The sequence below is a fragment of the Panulirus ornatus genome, chromosome 2 (assembly GCF_036320965.1).
Source record: "Panulirus ornatus isolate Po-2019 chromosome 2, ASM3632096v1, whole genome shotgun sequence".
In the NCBI taxonomy this organism is placed as follows: domain Eukaryota; kingdom Metazoa; phylum Arthropoda; class Malacostraca; order Decapoda; family Palinuridae; genus Panulirus; species Panulirus ornatus.
Window position 1 is genome coordinate 75594137 of NC_092225.1, and position 15032 is coordinate 75609168.

Consider the following 15032-nt stretch of genomic DNA (forward strand, 5'->3'; position numbering starts at 1 on the left):
CAATCTTTCCTCGTTCATTCTCTTCATGTGACCAAACCATTTCAATACATCCTCTTCAGCTCTTTCTACCACACCCTTTTTATTACCACACATCTCTTTTACCCTTTCATTACTTACTCGATCAAACCACCTCACACCACATATTGTCCTCAAACATCTCATTTCCAACACATCCACCCTCCTCCGCACAACTCCATCTATAGCCCATGCCTTGCAACCATATAACATTGTTGGAACCACTATTCCTTCAAACATACCCATTTTTGCTTTCCAAGATAATGTTCTCGACTTCCACACATTCTTCAACGCTTCCAGAACTTTCGCCCCCTCCCCCACCCTATGATTCACTTCCGCTTCCATGGTTCCATCCGCTGCCAAATCCACTCCCGGATATCTAAAACACTTCACTTCCTCCAGTTTTTCTCCATTCAAACTTACCTCCCAGTTGACTTGTCCCTCAACCCTACTGTACCTAATAACCTTGCTCTTATTCACATTTACTCTATACTTTCCTCTTACACACACTTTACCAAACTCAGTCACCAGCTTCTGCAGTTTCTCACATGAATCAGCCACCAGCGCTGTATCATCAGCGAACAACAACTGACTCACTTCCCAAGCTCTTTCATCCACAACAGACTGCATACTTGCCCCTCTTTCCAAAACTCTTGCATTCACCTCCCTAACAACCCCATCCATAAACAAATTAAACAACCATGGAGACATCACACACCCCTGCCGCAAACCTACATTCACTGAGAACCAATCACTTTCCTCTCTTCCTACACTTACACATGCCTTACATCCTCGATAAAAACTTTTCACTGCTTCTAGCAACTTGCCTCCCACACCGTATATTCTTAATACCTTCCACAGAGCATCTCTATCAACTCCATCATATGCCTTCTCCAGATCCATAAATGCTACATACAAATCCATTTGCTTTTCTAAGTATTTCTCACATACATTCTTCAAAGCAAACACCTGATCCACACATCCTCTACCACTTCTGAAACCACACTGCTCTTCCCCAATCTGATGCGCTGTACATGTCTTCACCCTCTCAATCAATACCCTCCCATATAATTTCCCAGGAATACTCAACAAACTTATACCTCTGTAATTTGAGCACTCACTCTTATCCCCTTTGCCTTTGTACAATGGCACTATGTAAGCATTTCGCCAATCCTCAGGCACCTCACCATGAGTCGTACATACATTAAATAACCTCACCAACCAGTCAACAATACAGTCACCCCCTTTTTCAATAAATTCCACTGCAATATCACCCAAACCCGCTGCCTTGCCGGCTTTCATCTTCTGCAAAGCTTTTACTACCTCTTCTCTGTTTACCAAATCATTTTCCCTAACCCTCTCACATTGCACACGACCTCGACCAAAACACCCTATATCTGCCACTCTATCATCAAACACATTCAACAAACCTTCAAAATACTCACTCCATCTCCTTCTCACATCACCACTACTTGTTATCACCTCCCCATTAGCCCCCTTCACTGAAGTTCCGATTTGTTCCCTTCTCTTATGCACTTTATTGACTTCCTTCTAAAACATCTTTTTATTCTCCCTAACTTAGTGGTAATAATACTGGTTTTAGGAGTGAAAAAGATTTTGAGCGATCGGGGCCTGAACATACTGGAGGGTGAAGGGTGTGCAAGGAGGAGAGTGAATTGGAATGATGTGGTATACCGGGGTCAACGTGCTGTCAATGGATTGAAACAAGGTATGTGAAGCGTCTGGGGTAAACCATGGAGAGGTCTGTGGGGCCTGGATGTGGAAAGGGAGCTATGGTTTCGGTGTATTACACATGACAGCTAGAGACTGAGCGTGAATGAATGTGGCCTTTTTTGGTCAGTTCCTAGAGCTGTTTTGCTAGAGGGGGGGATGCTATTTCATGTGTGATGGGGTGGCAACAGGAATGGATGAAAGCAGCAAGTATGGATAGGTACATGTGTGTGTGTATATATATATATATATATATATATGTTTGTGTATGTATACATATGTATACATTGAAATGTATACGTATGTCTATGTGCATGTGTGGGTGTTTATGTATATGCATGTGTATGTGGGTGGGTTGGTCCATTCCTCATCTGTTTCCTTGCGCTACCTCACTAACACAGGAGATGGCGGGGTGGCAGTGGGAATGGATGAAAGTAGTAATATTATATGTTCATTTGTATATATGTATATGTCTGTGTATGTATATGCATGTATACGTTGAAATGTATATGTATGTATAAGTGCGTGTGTGGGCGTTTATGTATATGCAGGTGTATGTCGATGGGTTGGGCCATTCCTTGTTTGTTTCCTTGCGCTACCTCACTAATGCAGGAGATGGCGGTCACAAGTGCCTAGATGTTCTCCAACACGGGTATTAGCTACCAGGAACTCTTGGGATGCAAGAACTAAATCAAGTGTATTAGCTTCCCTCACTAGCTCGGTGACAGTTTGGTAGTGAGAGCTGTCTTCAACAAAGTTGATAGTTTGCCAGTTGATTTCTGGAAGACTAAAATCCCCAGGAATGATTGAGTCTTTAGCCAGTATTGCTTGATGTAAAATCTCATACATGAACTTAACTGTTAATATCTGCTGGCTGACTAGGGTATCTATAGATGACGTTCATGTAAATTCTGGAAACTGTGCTAATTTGAACAAAGAAGTGTTCAAAAGCAGCAGATGCTGTGGTCTGAATTTTACTGGGATTTAGGTAAGATTTTACATACAGTGCAGTTTCACCATCTCAACTGTCTCTGTCCCTTACATCTCTAATCTGGTATCTTGTACTCACTAATCAGATTTGCTGTTTTTCATGTTCAGAAATATTTCTGTTAAATCAATGATACTAACATGTTCACTGTTTACCAAACAATGCAACTGAGCTAATCTTATATTCATGTAAAGTACATCTAATTTCTTTGAGGAATGTGTATGTGTGTGCGCACACACACTGCAAAATCTATAATTTCCACAAACATGATTTTTCACTGAAATATGGCAAAGAGAAGCCTCTTTAACTAACAGTTTCCTCCTGATGAATCTATGGATAAATTTTGGATTTTCTCCTGACTTGCCACAAAATTCAAGTTTCTTTGTTTCTCCTTTCTTATTCTGCTGTGCTTGTTCCTTGCTACCTTGTAACCTACAAATGCAGGCTGACTAGAATGTCACCTAGATCTCCACATTGCAATCCAATGCTTCTAATTTTTCAATGTCTATTGAACCATTCCTCCCTTTCTTAACTCTCCCTCTGTACTTGAGGCTTTGAGGTACCACAGTCTTATTCCTTCACTGTAAATCTTACAAAACCTTTATTCACTATACCCAGGTTTCAAGCTACCGAACTTCATTTCTCAATTTATGTAACCATAGAAATTGCTTAGTTTTGTGTAGTTTCCATGATTTTATAAGTAGAATCAAACACTGATAAAATAAATGGCAGCCACTTTACTCCCTTGTGTAACAGGAAGCTTAGAAATAGGCAGGCTTTAAGCTTCATAGAGTCAGTGCTACACAACTGGTCAAGAACTTTAGAAACAAAATAATAGAAACAAAATAACTTTCATATAAAATAAATTCAGAAGTCCAAACTTATCAGTAAATAACTGATGATTTCTTTATTACTAACAATGAATAAAGTTTTCATGTGCCAATGATGTCAGCGGTGACCATTCTCCAGTAATGAAAGTGTTCTTTGTCACCAAAAGACCAAACAGCTTTAGCATAAAGCCTGGGCAGTCCATAAGCTGAGGATCTGATCTAGCAAAAAACATTTTCTTGGACTCTAATAATTTGGTTTTGTTATCTACAATGCAACTGTATTACTTCATTCTGCACACAAAATTATTCTAGAACAAAATATATTTTCATCATGATGCAAACTACCTTATCTTGGAAGCCCAGCAATATTCATGACTATAGGTCAAAATATTATTTGTGGAGCATCATTTCCCTCTAAGAGCAGCTTGCAATATTTCTACCTCTTCATCCTCAAGTTTTCATAACAAGCATAAAATTGTTGGGCTTCTGATCTAAATGTTTCACTTAAGAATACATCAGCGAACTTTTCAAATAAAAAAATCCTGTCAATTTCCCATTGCTAAGACATGAATTAACTTTATCATTAATAAGGTATGAATCAACTTTATCATTAATATGTTATTAATCAACTTTATCAAGGAAATTCCATTGTCAAAGTGGTCGACTTAGTTCTTGAAAGTCATATGCTGAGGTTAAATGAGATTCTGGATTCTGTTCATGAGGCTTCTCAATATTAACATTACTACAATATTTTCATCTGAAGAGTGGCTGATAATGCTTCGCCTTAAAAATATTTTCAATTAGAAGGTAGAGTCTGTTCAATCCAATGAGCATGCATGGTAATCATTACAAAGCAATGATAATCAATCTTCTGTTATGGTCTGAAACAAATGAAAGCCCCATCTTTATTTCATTAATGAATAAAAGCTTTAATTGCTCATTCAAATCTACAGGACTTGTGGACAGGCCCTCTCTGGCTGTCAGTCTATGCTCAGGCCACAAACCATGCAACAATAATAGAGGAAAGCAACATAAATAGTACTTCATTTGTTTTTATAGTCTGTAACTGGCAAGTCTACAAAATACAACTGCTATGAAGGATATTTTTTTGATCAAGGACTGTGATTGGCAAGTCCAAGTCCACAAAAGACAGCTGTTGGGAAGGGTAGATTTTTTCTTTAAGGTGGGTGGGAATACTGTGTTAGGGTCCAGCTACCTTTACTGGACAGGAATGCCATGCATGTGTACTTATATGCGGTCAGATTAAGAAAATTCAATGGAAATTATATGTGCAAAACATAAAGCACTACTGATTAGTCATTTACCTGTGGCTGCTGTGGTGCTGACTGTGATGGAGTGGACTGCTGAGGTGCACACACTGCTGTTGAGTTTACTGTAGCTTGCTGCTGTTGCTGTTGCTTCTGCTGCTGTGATTCTTGTTGTGGTGGCTGCTGACACTGCTGTTCCTGTGGTGCTTGTGTTTGCTGTTGAGTCACTGGATGCTGCTTCTGTGTCTGTGATTCCTGTTGTTGTTGTGATACTGCAGTTTGTGAAATCAGTGGATGATGAACTGGGCTTGTTTGGACTTGAGGAGATGATTCTCTAGGTTCAGCACGCTTACTGGGAGTCCCTGGGGCACTGTCTCCTGTTTCTTCTCGCTGCTGAAGATAAACATACAAGTGAAGTACACAGAAAATTTCCTATAACTTGTTAAAAGTAATGAAAAGAAGACAGGAATCCATGCAGGGCTTTGGTGTGCATGAGTGGTATACACAACACATTTACTAATGAGAGCAAAGCTTCACCTTCAGAATCCTGTTTTATATACCCATCATAATGTTAAGGAGGGGTCGTATTTCAAATTAACAGCATTTTTACATGATAATGATCTGGAATTCTTTATAAGTTTAAAGTTGTAAATAAGAAACTATCATCTATGATTCTTTGAAAATACCATTAAAAAACCTAGGAAATCCATTCAGTTGCACTCTGTAAATTATTCAACTGCAGCATTCAGCTGTAATTTCTGATGATCATGCTGCTTAAGAAATAAGCTGTATTAAAATTATATTGCAATCTAACATTTACCTCTCATCAAATCAAAGATGACCCTTATGAAGATAAGGTGTTAATATCTCATCAAATAAAACATATAAGGTGCATATTCTATACATTCTTCATTTTCACAATGGATGCAAAAAATATCTTTTATAGTGACGACATGGCATGAACAAAGGTATGTATGATTCAGTCCCAGCCATGTCAACTGAAAAGGTATAACAATAAGAGCATATTAAACAGTGCCTTCTCTAGAGGAGCAAATTAAGCAATTAAGGCCCAGCCTTGATGTGAACTTTTGTCCATGACTGGAGCCTTCAACATATGGAATATGTGTAAGAGTTAGGTATAAATGTGGGTGTGAAGCAGGGCAGTGTGATATCACCATGGCTTTTTAACATATATATGGACAGAGCAATAAGAGGGATTAAAAACAAAACTAGGGAAAAGGGATGTACAGAGGAAGTGTGGTGGTGAGGTATGATGGCAAATGACAAGTCTATTCATGGATGATCCTCTGTTGTTTGCTGAGAATGAAGGAGTTGCATAAGATTGTGTGTGTTTCACTCTGTGTAAGTGTAGACAACTGAAGATAAATAGGTTTAACAGTACAGTAATGGTGTTTGAAAGGAAACAGTGAAAGTATAGTTTTTGCAAAGCCTTATAGAGTGAGAAGAAAGTGTACCAAACTGTGTGACAGATATGGGAGGATAAAGACTGGGAGGGATGACAATATTCAAGTACTTGGGGGATATCTTGGGAGAGTTTGGCAATATACAAGGAGAGATAACAGAGAAAGCAGTACATGGTAGACGAGTGATTGGGTCCCTTAACAGAATAATGAAGGGTAGAGGTGTAAGTATGGAAGTGAAGAAAGGATTAAGGGACAGCATTATCCTCCCTATCCTGACCCATGCAATGAAACATGGACATGGCATGACCCATGCTATGAAAAAGTGATTTGATAGGAGAATGTGGTATGATAGACTGAATGAAAAAAGTAATGAGGTGGTGTATGAGAGATTGGTATGGGAGGGAAAGTAAAAGGAATGAACTATAAAGTTGTGCAGTAGGTGAAACATAATACCTTGAAATGGTGTGGGCATGTGGAAAGAATGGCTGACAAAAATAGCATATCATCTTTGATAAGGTACACCCCCAAATTTCTGGCAACTGATGGTTCAGCACCTCCTTTATTTCAGACAAAATTACGTAAGGGAACTTGAAAGTACCACGGCCACCAGACTAGTTTACTGGGCAGCCACATATGGCGTTGTGTGTCGGGCACGCTTATTTACATTCTTTACACTGCACTTTTTGGTGATGATACCATAATTCTGTGAGACTCTTAGCTTCCTTTGCTTAAATCTAACCCTAGCTATGGCTTCTAAGACATATAAGAGTGTCAGTCGTGGCATCAAACGTAAACATCAGTCCATATTAATCCAAGATAAAGTAGAACTGTTGAAAAAAATGGACTGTGGTGTTTCGGTGCATAAGCTGTGTGACATCTACAGCATTGGTTCATCAACTGTTTATGATATAAAGAAGAAAAGGGAGAAAATATTGAAATTCTATGCAGACAGCAATTCCAAGAAGCAAATAACGATTAGCAAAACTATGAAAGATGGTAAGAGTACTGAGCACTATCAAGTGATGATAGAATGGTTTCGACAGCATCAGAGGGATGAAGTGGACTTGTCAGGTAGCATTATAATGGACCAGGCTAAGATGTTCCATAAAGAACTTCAATTACAACATAAGCTTGACTATAGTGAAGGATGGCTTCATTGATTCAAGAAGCGTCATGGAATTTCCATGAATAAAGTGTGCAGAGAAAAGCAGTCTGCAAACCACAAAGGAGCTGCTGAGTATGCGGACAAATTTACGAAACTTGTAGCTGACAAACACCTCAGTCCTGAGCAGGTGTATAAGAACCAGTATTTCATTCATTTGTTTTGTTCAAATTTCTAGCAATCCATGGTATACTTTAGACACCTGGGAGATGTATAATCAATAAGTGGGTTAGAGGTGTGTTGATGAATTATCATTACGTGACCACAGTTGGTCCGGCAAAACGGTTAATCTGGCAGGGCTTTGGAACCAAGAGTGCTGAAAAATCAGTGGTGTACCTGTATGGGGAAATAAAGTGGAAGAGTACTGGAGGAAGAGAGAGAGCAGAAGAATGCATGGAATGGTGGATGCAGGGGAGGCATGTAAGGACAGGGATTAGAGGAGATTCTTTAGCTGTAGCCACCCCTTTGATGGGAGTACCTAAACAGAACAGGTGTAAGAATATAAATAGAAATATACACTACATAAAAGGGGTATGAGCTCCAAAGATGTCTGCAGACCTGACTCTTAAAACTGGAAAGGACCTGGGAAGAGGGGAAAAACAGGAGAATTCCTCAGTTTCATTAAGAAATGAAAGAAGTAGGTACCATGATGGCCAATCCTCACATTGTTGGGCTACAAAATGAAACCATATAAAGCAGCAACCAACTATGTACTTTAAGTCTTGATCCAGGTCTAAAGGACCTGGACACAAAAAGACACCTAATGACAGGAATGGATGGTTGAAGAAAGGAAATGGTAACACAGTTTGTTTCTTCTCTGGCTAAAAGACAGAAGGAAGAAAAGCCATCCCAGATATGCAATTGGTACCTCATACAGTATCAATGGGACCCCTGAAAATATGGAGCAGCTGCTCAGAAAAAAAATTATGGCAGCATCTATGCACCATTCACAACTTTTAGGAGGTAGATTATGTAATGTTCATTAAGTGAATTTTTTGAGAAAGAGTTGAGTACAGCTATGCCTACCATTTGAATGTTATGGTAGAGTTGAATCATAAGATTCTGAGGTCTAACTGTAAAAAATGAGTGAAATTTAAAAGAGCTATAACTAGAAAATATGCTTTTGTACTCCTGAGTTTAACTAGGTTACTGCTTCCTGTTTCAGACAAGCTGTGCAGGACAGAATTGAAAAGGAAATATGTTAAATATATATGTTAAATATATGTGTCAGAGGTGGAGGGAATGAGGAGAAGTGGGAGACCCAATTGGAGGTGGAAAGATGGAGTGAAAAAGATTTTGAGTGATCGGGGCCTGAACATGCAGGAAGGTGAAAGGCGTGCAAGGAAGAGAGTGAATTGGAACGATGTGGTATACCAGGGTCGACGTGCTGTCAATGGATGGAACCAGGGTATGTGAAGCATCTGGGGTAAACCATGGAAAGTTTTGTGGGGCCTAGATGTGGAAAGGGAGCTGTGGTTCGGCACATTACACATGACAGCTAAAGACTGAGTGTGAACGAATGTTGCCTTGGTTGTCTTTTCCTAGCACTACCTCGCAGGCGAAGGGGAGCAAGTATGGATATGTACATGTGTATATATAAATATGTCTGTGTATGTGTAGGTATGTATACATTGAAATGTATAGGTATGTATATGTGCATGTGTGGGCGTGTATGCATATACATGTGTATATGGGTGGGTTAGGCCGTTCTTTCGTCTGTTTCCTTGCACTACCTTGCTAACGCAGGGGACAGCAACAAAGTATGATAAAATAATAATAAATAATAATAATAAAATATAAATAAATAAATAAAAATATAAATAAATAATAATAATGATAATCATTTATTTTGCTTTGTCGCTGTCTCCCACATTAGTGAAGTAGCGCAAGGAAACAGACAAAAGAATGGCCCAACCCACCCACATACACATGTATATACATACATGTCCACACACGCAAATATACATACCTATACACCTCAACATATATGTACACACACACAGGCATATACATATATACACATGTACATAATTCATACTGTCTGCCTTTATTCATTTCCATCGCCACCCCGCCACACATGAAATAAAACCCCCCCTCCTCATGTGTGCGAGGTAGCGCTAGGAAAAGACAACAAAGGCCCCGTTCGTTCACACTCACTCTCTAGCTGTCATGTAATATTGCACCGAAACCACAGCTCCCTTTCCACATCCTTTATTCATTTCCATCGCCACCCCGCCACACATGAAATAAAACCCCCCCCTCCTCATGTGTGCGAGGTAGCGCTAGGAAAAGACAACAAAGGCCCCGTTCGTTCACACTCACTCTCTAGCTGTCATGTAATATTGCACCGAAACCACAGCTCCCTTTCCACATCCAGGCCCCACAGAACTTTCCATGGTTTACCCCAGACGCTTCACATGCCCTGGTTCAATCCATTGACAGCACGTCGACCCCGGTATACTACATCGTTCCAATTCACTCTATTCCTTGCCCGCCTTTCACCCTCCTGCATGTTCAGGCCCCTATCACTCAAAATCTTTTTCACTCCATCTTTCCACCTCCAATTTGGTCTCCCACTTCTCCTCGTTCCCTCCACCTCCGACACATATATCCTCTTGGTCAATCTTTCCTCACTCATTCTCTCCATGTGCCCAAACCATTTCAAAACACCTTCTTCTGCTCTCTCAACCACGCTCTTTTTATTTCCACACATCTCTCTTACCCTTACATTACTTACTCGATCAAACCACCTCACACCACACATTGTCCTCAAACATCTCATTTCCAGCACATCCACCCTCCTCCACACAACTCTGTCTATCGCCCACACCTCGCAACCATACAACATTGTTGGAACCACTATTCCTTTAAACATACCCATTTTTGCTCTCCGAGATAATGTTCTCGACTTCCACACATTCTTCAAGGCTCCCAGGATTTTTGCCCCCTCCCCCACTCCATGATTCACTTCTGCTCCCATGGTTCCATCCGCTGCCAAATCCACTCCTAGATATCTAAAACACTTTACTTCCTCCAGTTTTTCTCCATTCAAACTTACCTCCCAATTGACTTGACCCTCAACCCTACTGTACCTAATAACCTTGCTCTTATTCACATTTACTCTTAACTTTCTTCTTTCACACACTTTACCAAACTCAGTCACCAGCTTCTGCAGTTTCTCATATGAATCAGCCATCAGCGCTGTATCATCAGCGAACAATCACTGACTCACTTCCCAAGCTCTCTCATCCACAACAGACTTCATACTTGCCCCTCTTTCCAAAACTCTTGCATTCACCTCCCTAACAACCCCATCCATAAACAAATTAAACAACCATGGAGACATCACACACCCCTGCCGCAAACCTACATTCACTGAGATCAATCACTTTCATCTCTTCCTACACGTACAAATACCTTACATCCTCGATAAAAACTTTTCACTGCTTCTAGCAACTTGCCTCCCACCCCATATATTCTTAATACCTTCCACAGAGCATCTTTATCAACTTTATCATATGCCTTCTCCAAATCCATAAATGCTACATACAAATCCATTTGCTTTCTAAGTATTTCTCACATACATTCTTCAAAGCAAACACCTGATCCACACATCCTCTACCACTTCTGAAACCACACTGCTCTTCCCCAATAATAATAATAATAATAATAATAATAATTATAATAATAATAATAATAATAATAATAATAATAATAGAGTGTAAGAAAGTAAACTCTAGATTGATATGGGTAAAACTGAAAGCTGATGGAGAGAGATGGGTGATTATTGGTGCATATGCACCTAGGCATGAGAAGAAAGATCATGAGAGGCAAGTGTTTTGGGAGCAGCTGAGTGAGTGTGTTAGTGGTTTTGATGCATGAGACCAAGTTATAGTGATGGGTGATTTGAATGCAAAGGTGAGTAATGTGGCAGTTGAGGGAATAATTGGTATACATGGGGTGTTCAGTGTTGTAAATGGAAATGGTGAAGAGCTTGTAGATTTATGTGCTGAAAAAGGACTGGTGATTGGGAATACCTGGTTTAAAAAGAGAGATATACATAAGTATACATATGTAAGTAGGAGAGATGGCCAGAGAGTGTTATTGGATTACGTGTTAATTGATAGGCGCGCGAAAGAGAGACTTTTGGATGTTAATGTGCTGAGAGGTGCAACTGGAGGGATGTCTGATCATTATCTTGTGGAGGCGAAGGTGAAGATTTGTAGAGGTTTTCAGAAAAGAAGAGAGAGTGTTGGGGTGAAGAGAGTGGTGAGAGTAAGTGAGCTTGGGAAGGAAACTTGTGTGAGGAAGTACCAGGAGAGACTGAGGACAGAATGGAAAAAGGTGAGAACAAAGGAGGTAAGGGGAGTGGGGGAGGAATGGGATGTACTGAGGGAAGTAGTGGTGGCTTGTGCAAAAGATGCTTGTGGCATGAGAGGCGTGGGAGGTTGGCAGATTAGAAAGGGTAGTGAGTGGTGGGATGAAGAAGTAAGAGTGTTAGTGAAAGAGAGAGGCATTTGGACGATTTTTACAGGGAAAAAATGCAAATGAGTGGGATATGTAAAAAAGAAAGAGGCAGGAGGTCAAGAGAAAGGTGCAAGAGGTGAAAAAGAGGGCAAATGAGAGTTGGGGTGAGAGATTATCATTAAATTTTAGGGAGAATAAAAAGATGTTTTGGAAGGAGGTAAATAAAGTGCATAAGAGAAGGGAACAAATGGGAACTTCAGTGAAGGGGACTAATGGGGAGATGATAACAAGTAGTGGTGATGTGAGAAGGAGATGGAGTGAGTATTTTGAAGGTTTGTTGAATGTGTTTGATGATAGAGTGGCAGGTATAAGGTGTTTTGGTCGAGGTGGTGTGCAAAGTGAGAGGGTAAGGGAGAATGATCTGGTAAACAAAGAAGAGGTAGTAAAAGCTTTGCGGAAGATGAAAGCCGGCAAGGCAGCGGGTTTGGATGGTATTGCAGTGGAATTTATTAAAAAAAGGGGGTGACTGTATTGTTGACTGGTTGGTAAGGTTATTTAATGTATGTATGATACATGGTGAGATGCCTGAGGATTGGCAGAATGCTTGCATAGTGCCATTGTACAAAGGCAAAGGGGATAAAAGTGAGTGCTCAAGTTACAGAGGTATAAGTTTGTTGAGTATTCCTGGGAAATTATATGGGAGGGTATCGATTGAGAGGGTGATGGCATGTACAGCGCATCAGATTGGGGAAGAGCAGTGTGGTTTCAGAAGTGGAGAGGATGTGTGGATCAAGTGTTTGCTTTGACGAATGTATGTGAGAAATACTTAGAAAAGCAAATGGATTTGTATGTAGCATTTATGGACCTGGAGAAGGCATATGATAGAGTTGTTAGAGATGCTCTGTGGAAGGTATTAAGAATATATGGTGTGGGAGGCAAGTTGCTAGAAGCAGTGAAAAGTTTTTATCGAGGATGTAAGGCATGTGTAAGTATAGGAAGAGAGGAAAGTGATTGGTTCTAAGTGAATGTAGGTTTGCAGCAGGGGTGTGTGATGTCTACATGGTTGTTTAATTTGTTTATGGATGGGGTTGTTAGGGAGGTGAATGCAAGAGTTTTGGAAAGAGGGGCAAGTATGCAATATGCTGTGGATGAGAGAGCTTAGGAAGTCAGTCAGTAGTTGTGATACAGTTGTTGTGATACAGATGATACAGTGCTGGTGGCTGATTCATGTGAGAAACTGCAGAAGCTGGTGACTGAGTTTGGTAAAGTGTGTGGAAGAAGAAAGTTTAGAGTAAATGTGAATAAGAGCAAGGTAATTAGGTACAGTAGGGTTGAGGGTCAAGTCAATTGGGAGGTAAGTTTGAATGGAGAAAAACAGGAGGAAGTGAAGTGTTTTAGATATCTGGGAGTGGATCTGGCAGTGGATGGAACCATGGAAGCGGAAGTAGATCATAGGGTGGGGGAGGGGGCGAAAATCCTGGGAGCCTTGAAGAATGTATGGAAGTCAAGAACATTATCTCGGAAAGCAAAAATGGGTATGTTTGAAGGAATAGTGGTTCCAACACTGTTGTATGGTTGCGAGGCGTGGGCTATGGATAGAGTTGTGCGCAGGAGGATGGATGTGCTGGAAATGAGATGTTTGAGGACAATGTGTGGTGTGAGGTGGTTTGATTGAGTAAGTAACGTAAGGGTAAGAGAGATGTGTGGAAATAAAAAGAGCGTGGTTGAGAGAGCAGAAGAGGGTGTTTTGAAATGGTTTGGGCACATGGAGAGAATGAGTGAGGAAAGATTGACCAAGAGGATATATGTGTCGGAGGTGGAGGGAACGAGAAGTGGGAGACCAAATTGGAGGTGGAAAGATGGAGTGAAAAAGATTTTGTGTGATCGGGGCCTGAACATGCAGGAGGGTGAAAGGAGGGCAAGGAATAGAGTGAATTGGATTGATGTGGTATACTGGGGCTGATGTGCTGTCAGTGGATTGAATCAGGGCATGTGAAGCGTCTGGGGTGAACCATGGAATGCTGTGTAGGTATGTATATTTGCTTGTGTGGACGTATGTATATACATGTGTATGGGGGTGGGCTGGGCCATTTCTTTCGTCTGTTTCCTTGCGCTACCTCGCAAACGCGGGAGACTATTATACATATCGCTGTTTCCCGTGTCAGCGAGGTAGCGCCAGGAAACAGATCAAGAATGACCCACCCACTCATATACATATTTTCTTTTTTCTTTTTCTTTCAAACTATTCGCCATTTCCCGCGTTAGTGAGGTAGCGTTAAGAACAGAGGACTGGGCCTTTTTTTGGAATATCCTCACTTGGCCCCGTCTGTTCCTTCTTTTGGAAAATTAAAAAAAAAAAACGAGAGGGGAGGATTTCCAGCCCCCCGCTCCCTCCCCTTTTAGTCGCCTTCTACAACATGCAGGGAATACGTGGGAAGTATTCTTAATCCCCTATCCCCAGGGATATGTACATAAACGCCCCATACATACATATAAATTTCAACATATACTTACTCATGTGCAGACATTACATACATACACACGTACATATTCATACTTGGTTATCTTCATTCATTCCTGTCGCTACTTCATCCCATTGGAAATGCTGTCCCCTGCTTCATTGAAGCAGCGCCAGGATTACAGACAAAAACGCCCCATTCCTTCACCTGTCATGTATAATGCACTGAAACCACAGCTCCCTCTCCACATCCAGGCCCCACAGAACTTTTCATGGTTTACCCCAGATGCTTCACATGCCCTGGTTCAGTCCATTGACAGCGCTGTATCATATATATATATATATATATATATATATATATATATATATATATATATATATATATGTGCAAGGAATAGAGTGAATTGGAACGATGTGGTATACTGAGGTCAACGTGCTGTTAATGGATTGAACCATGGCATGTGAAGTGATGTCTCCATGGAGCTGTGGTTTCAGTGCATTATTACATGACATCTAGAGACTGAGTGTGAACAAATGTGGCCTTTGTTGTCTTTTCCTAGCGCTACCTCGCACACATTTGGGGGGAGCGGGGTTGGTATTTCATGTGTGGTGGGATGGCGATGGGAATGAATAAGGGTAGACAGTATGAATTATGGATGTGTGTAAAGGTATATGTCTGTGTATGTACA

The 15032-nt window shown here is 40.6% G+C and overlaps 1 protein-coding gene across 1 annotated transcript in view; it reads right to left on the reverse strand.

Moving 5' to 3' along the window:
* Positions 1–15032, reverse strand: part of LOC139757294 (uncharacterized) — a 517589-nt gene that overhangs the window by 223945 nt on the left and 278612 nt on the right. The window contains exon 16 of the mRNA XM_071677667.1: positions 4890–5225. Within this exon, the coding sequence (XP_071533768.1) occupies positions 4890–5225 (336 nt within the window). The remainder of the gene's footprint in view (positions 1–4889; positions 5226–15032) is intronic.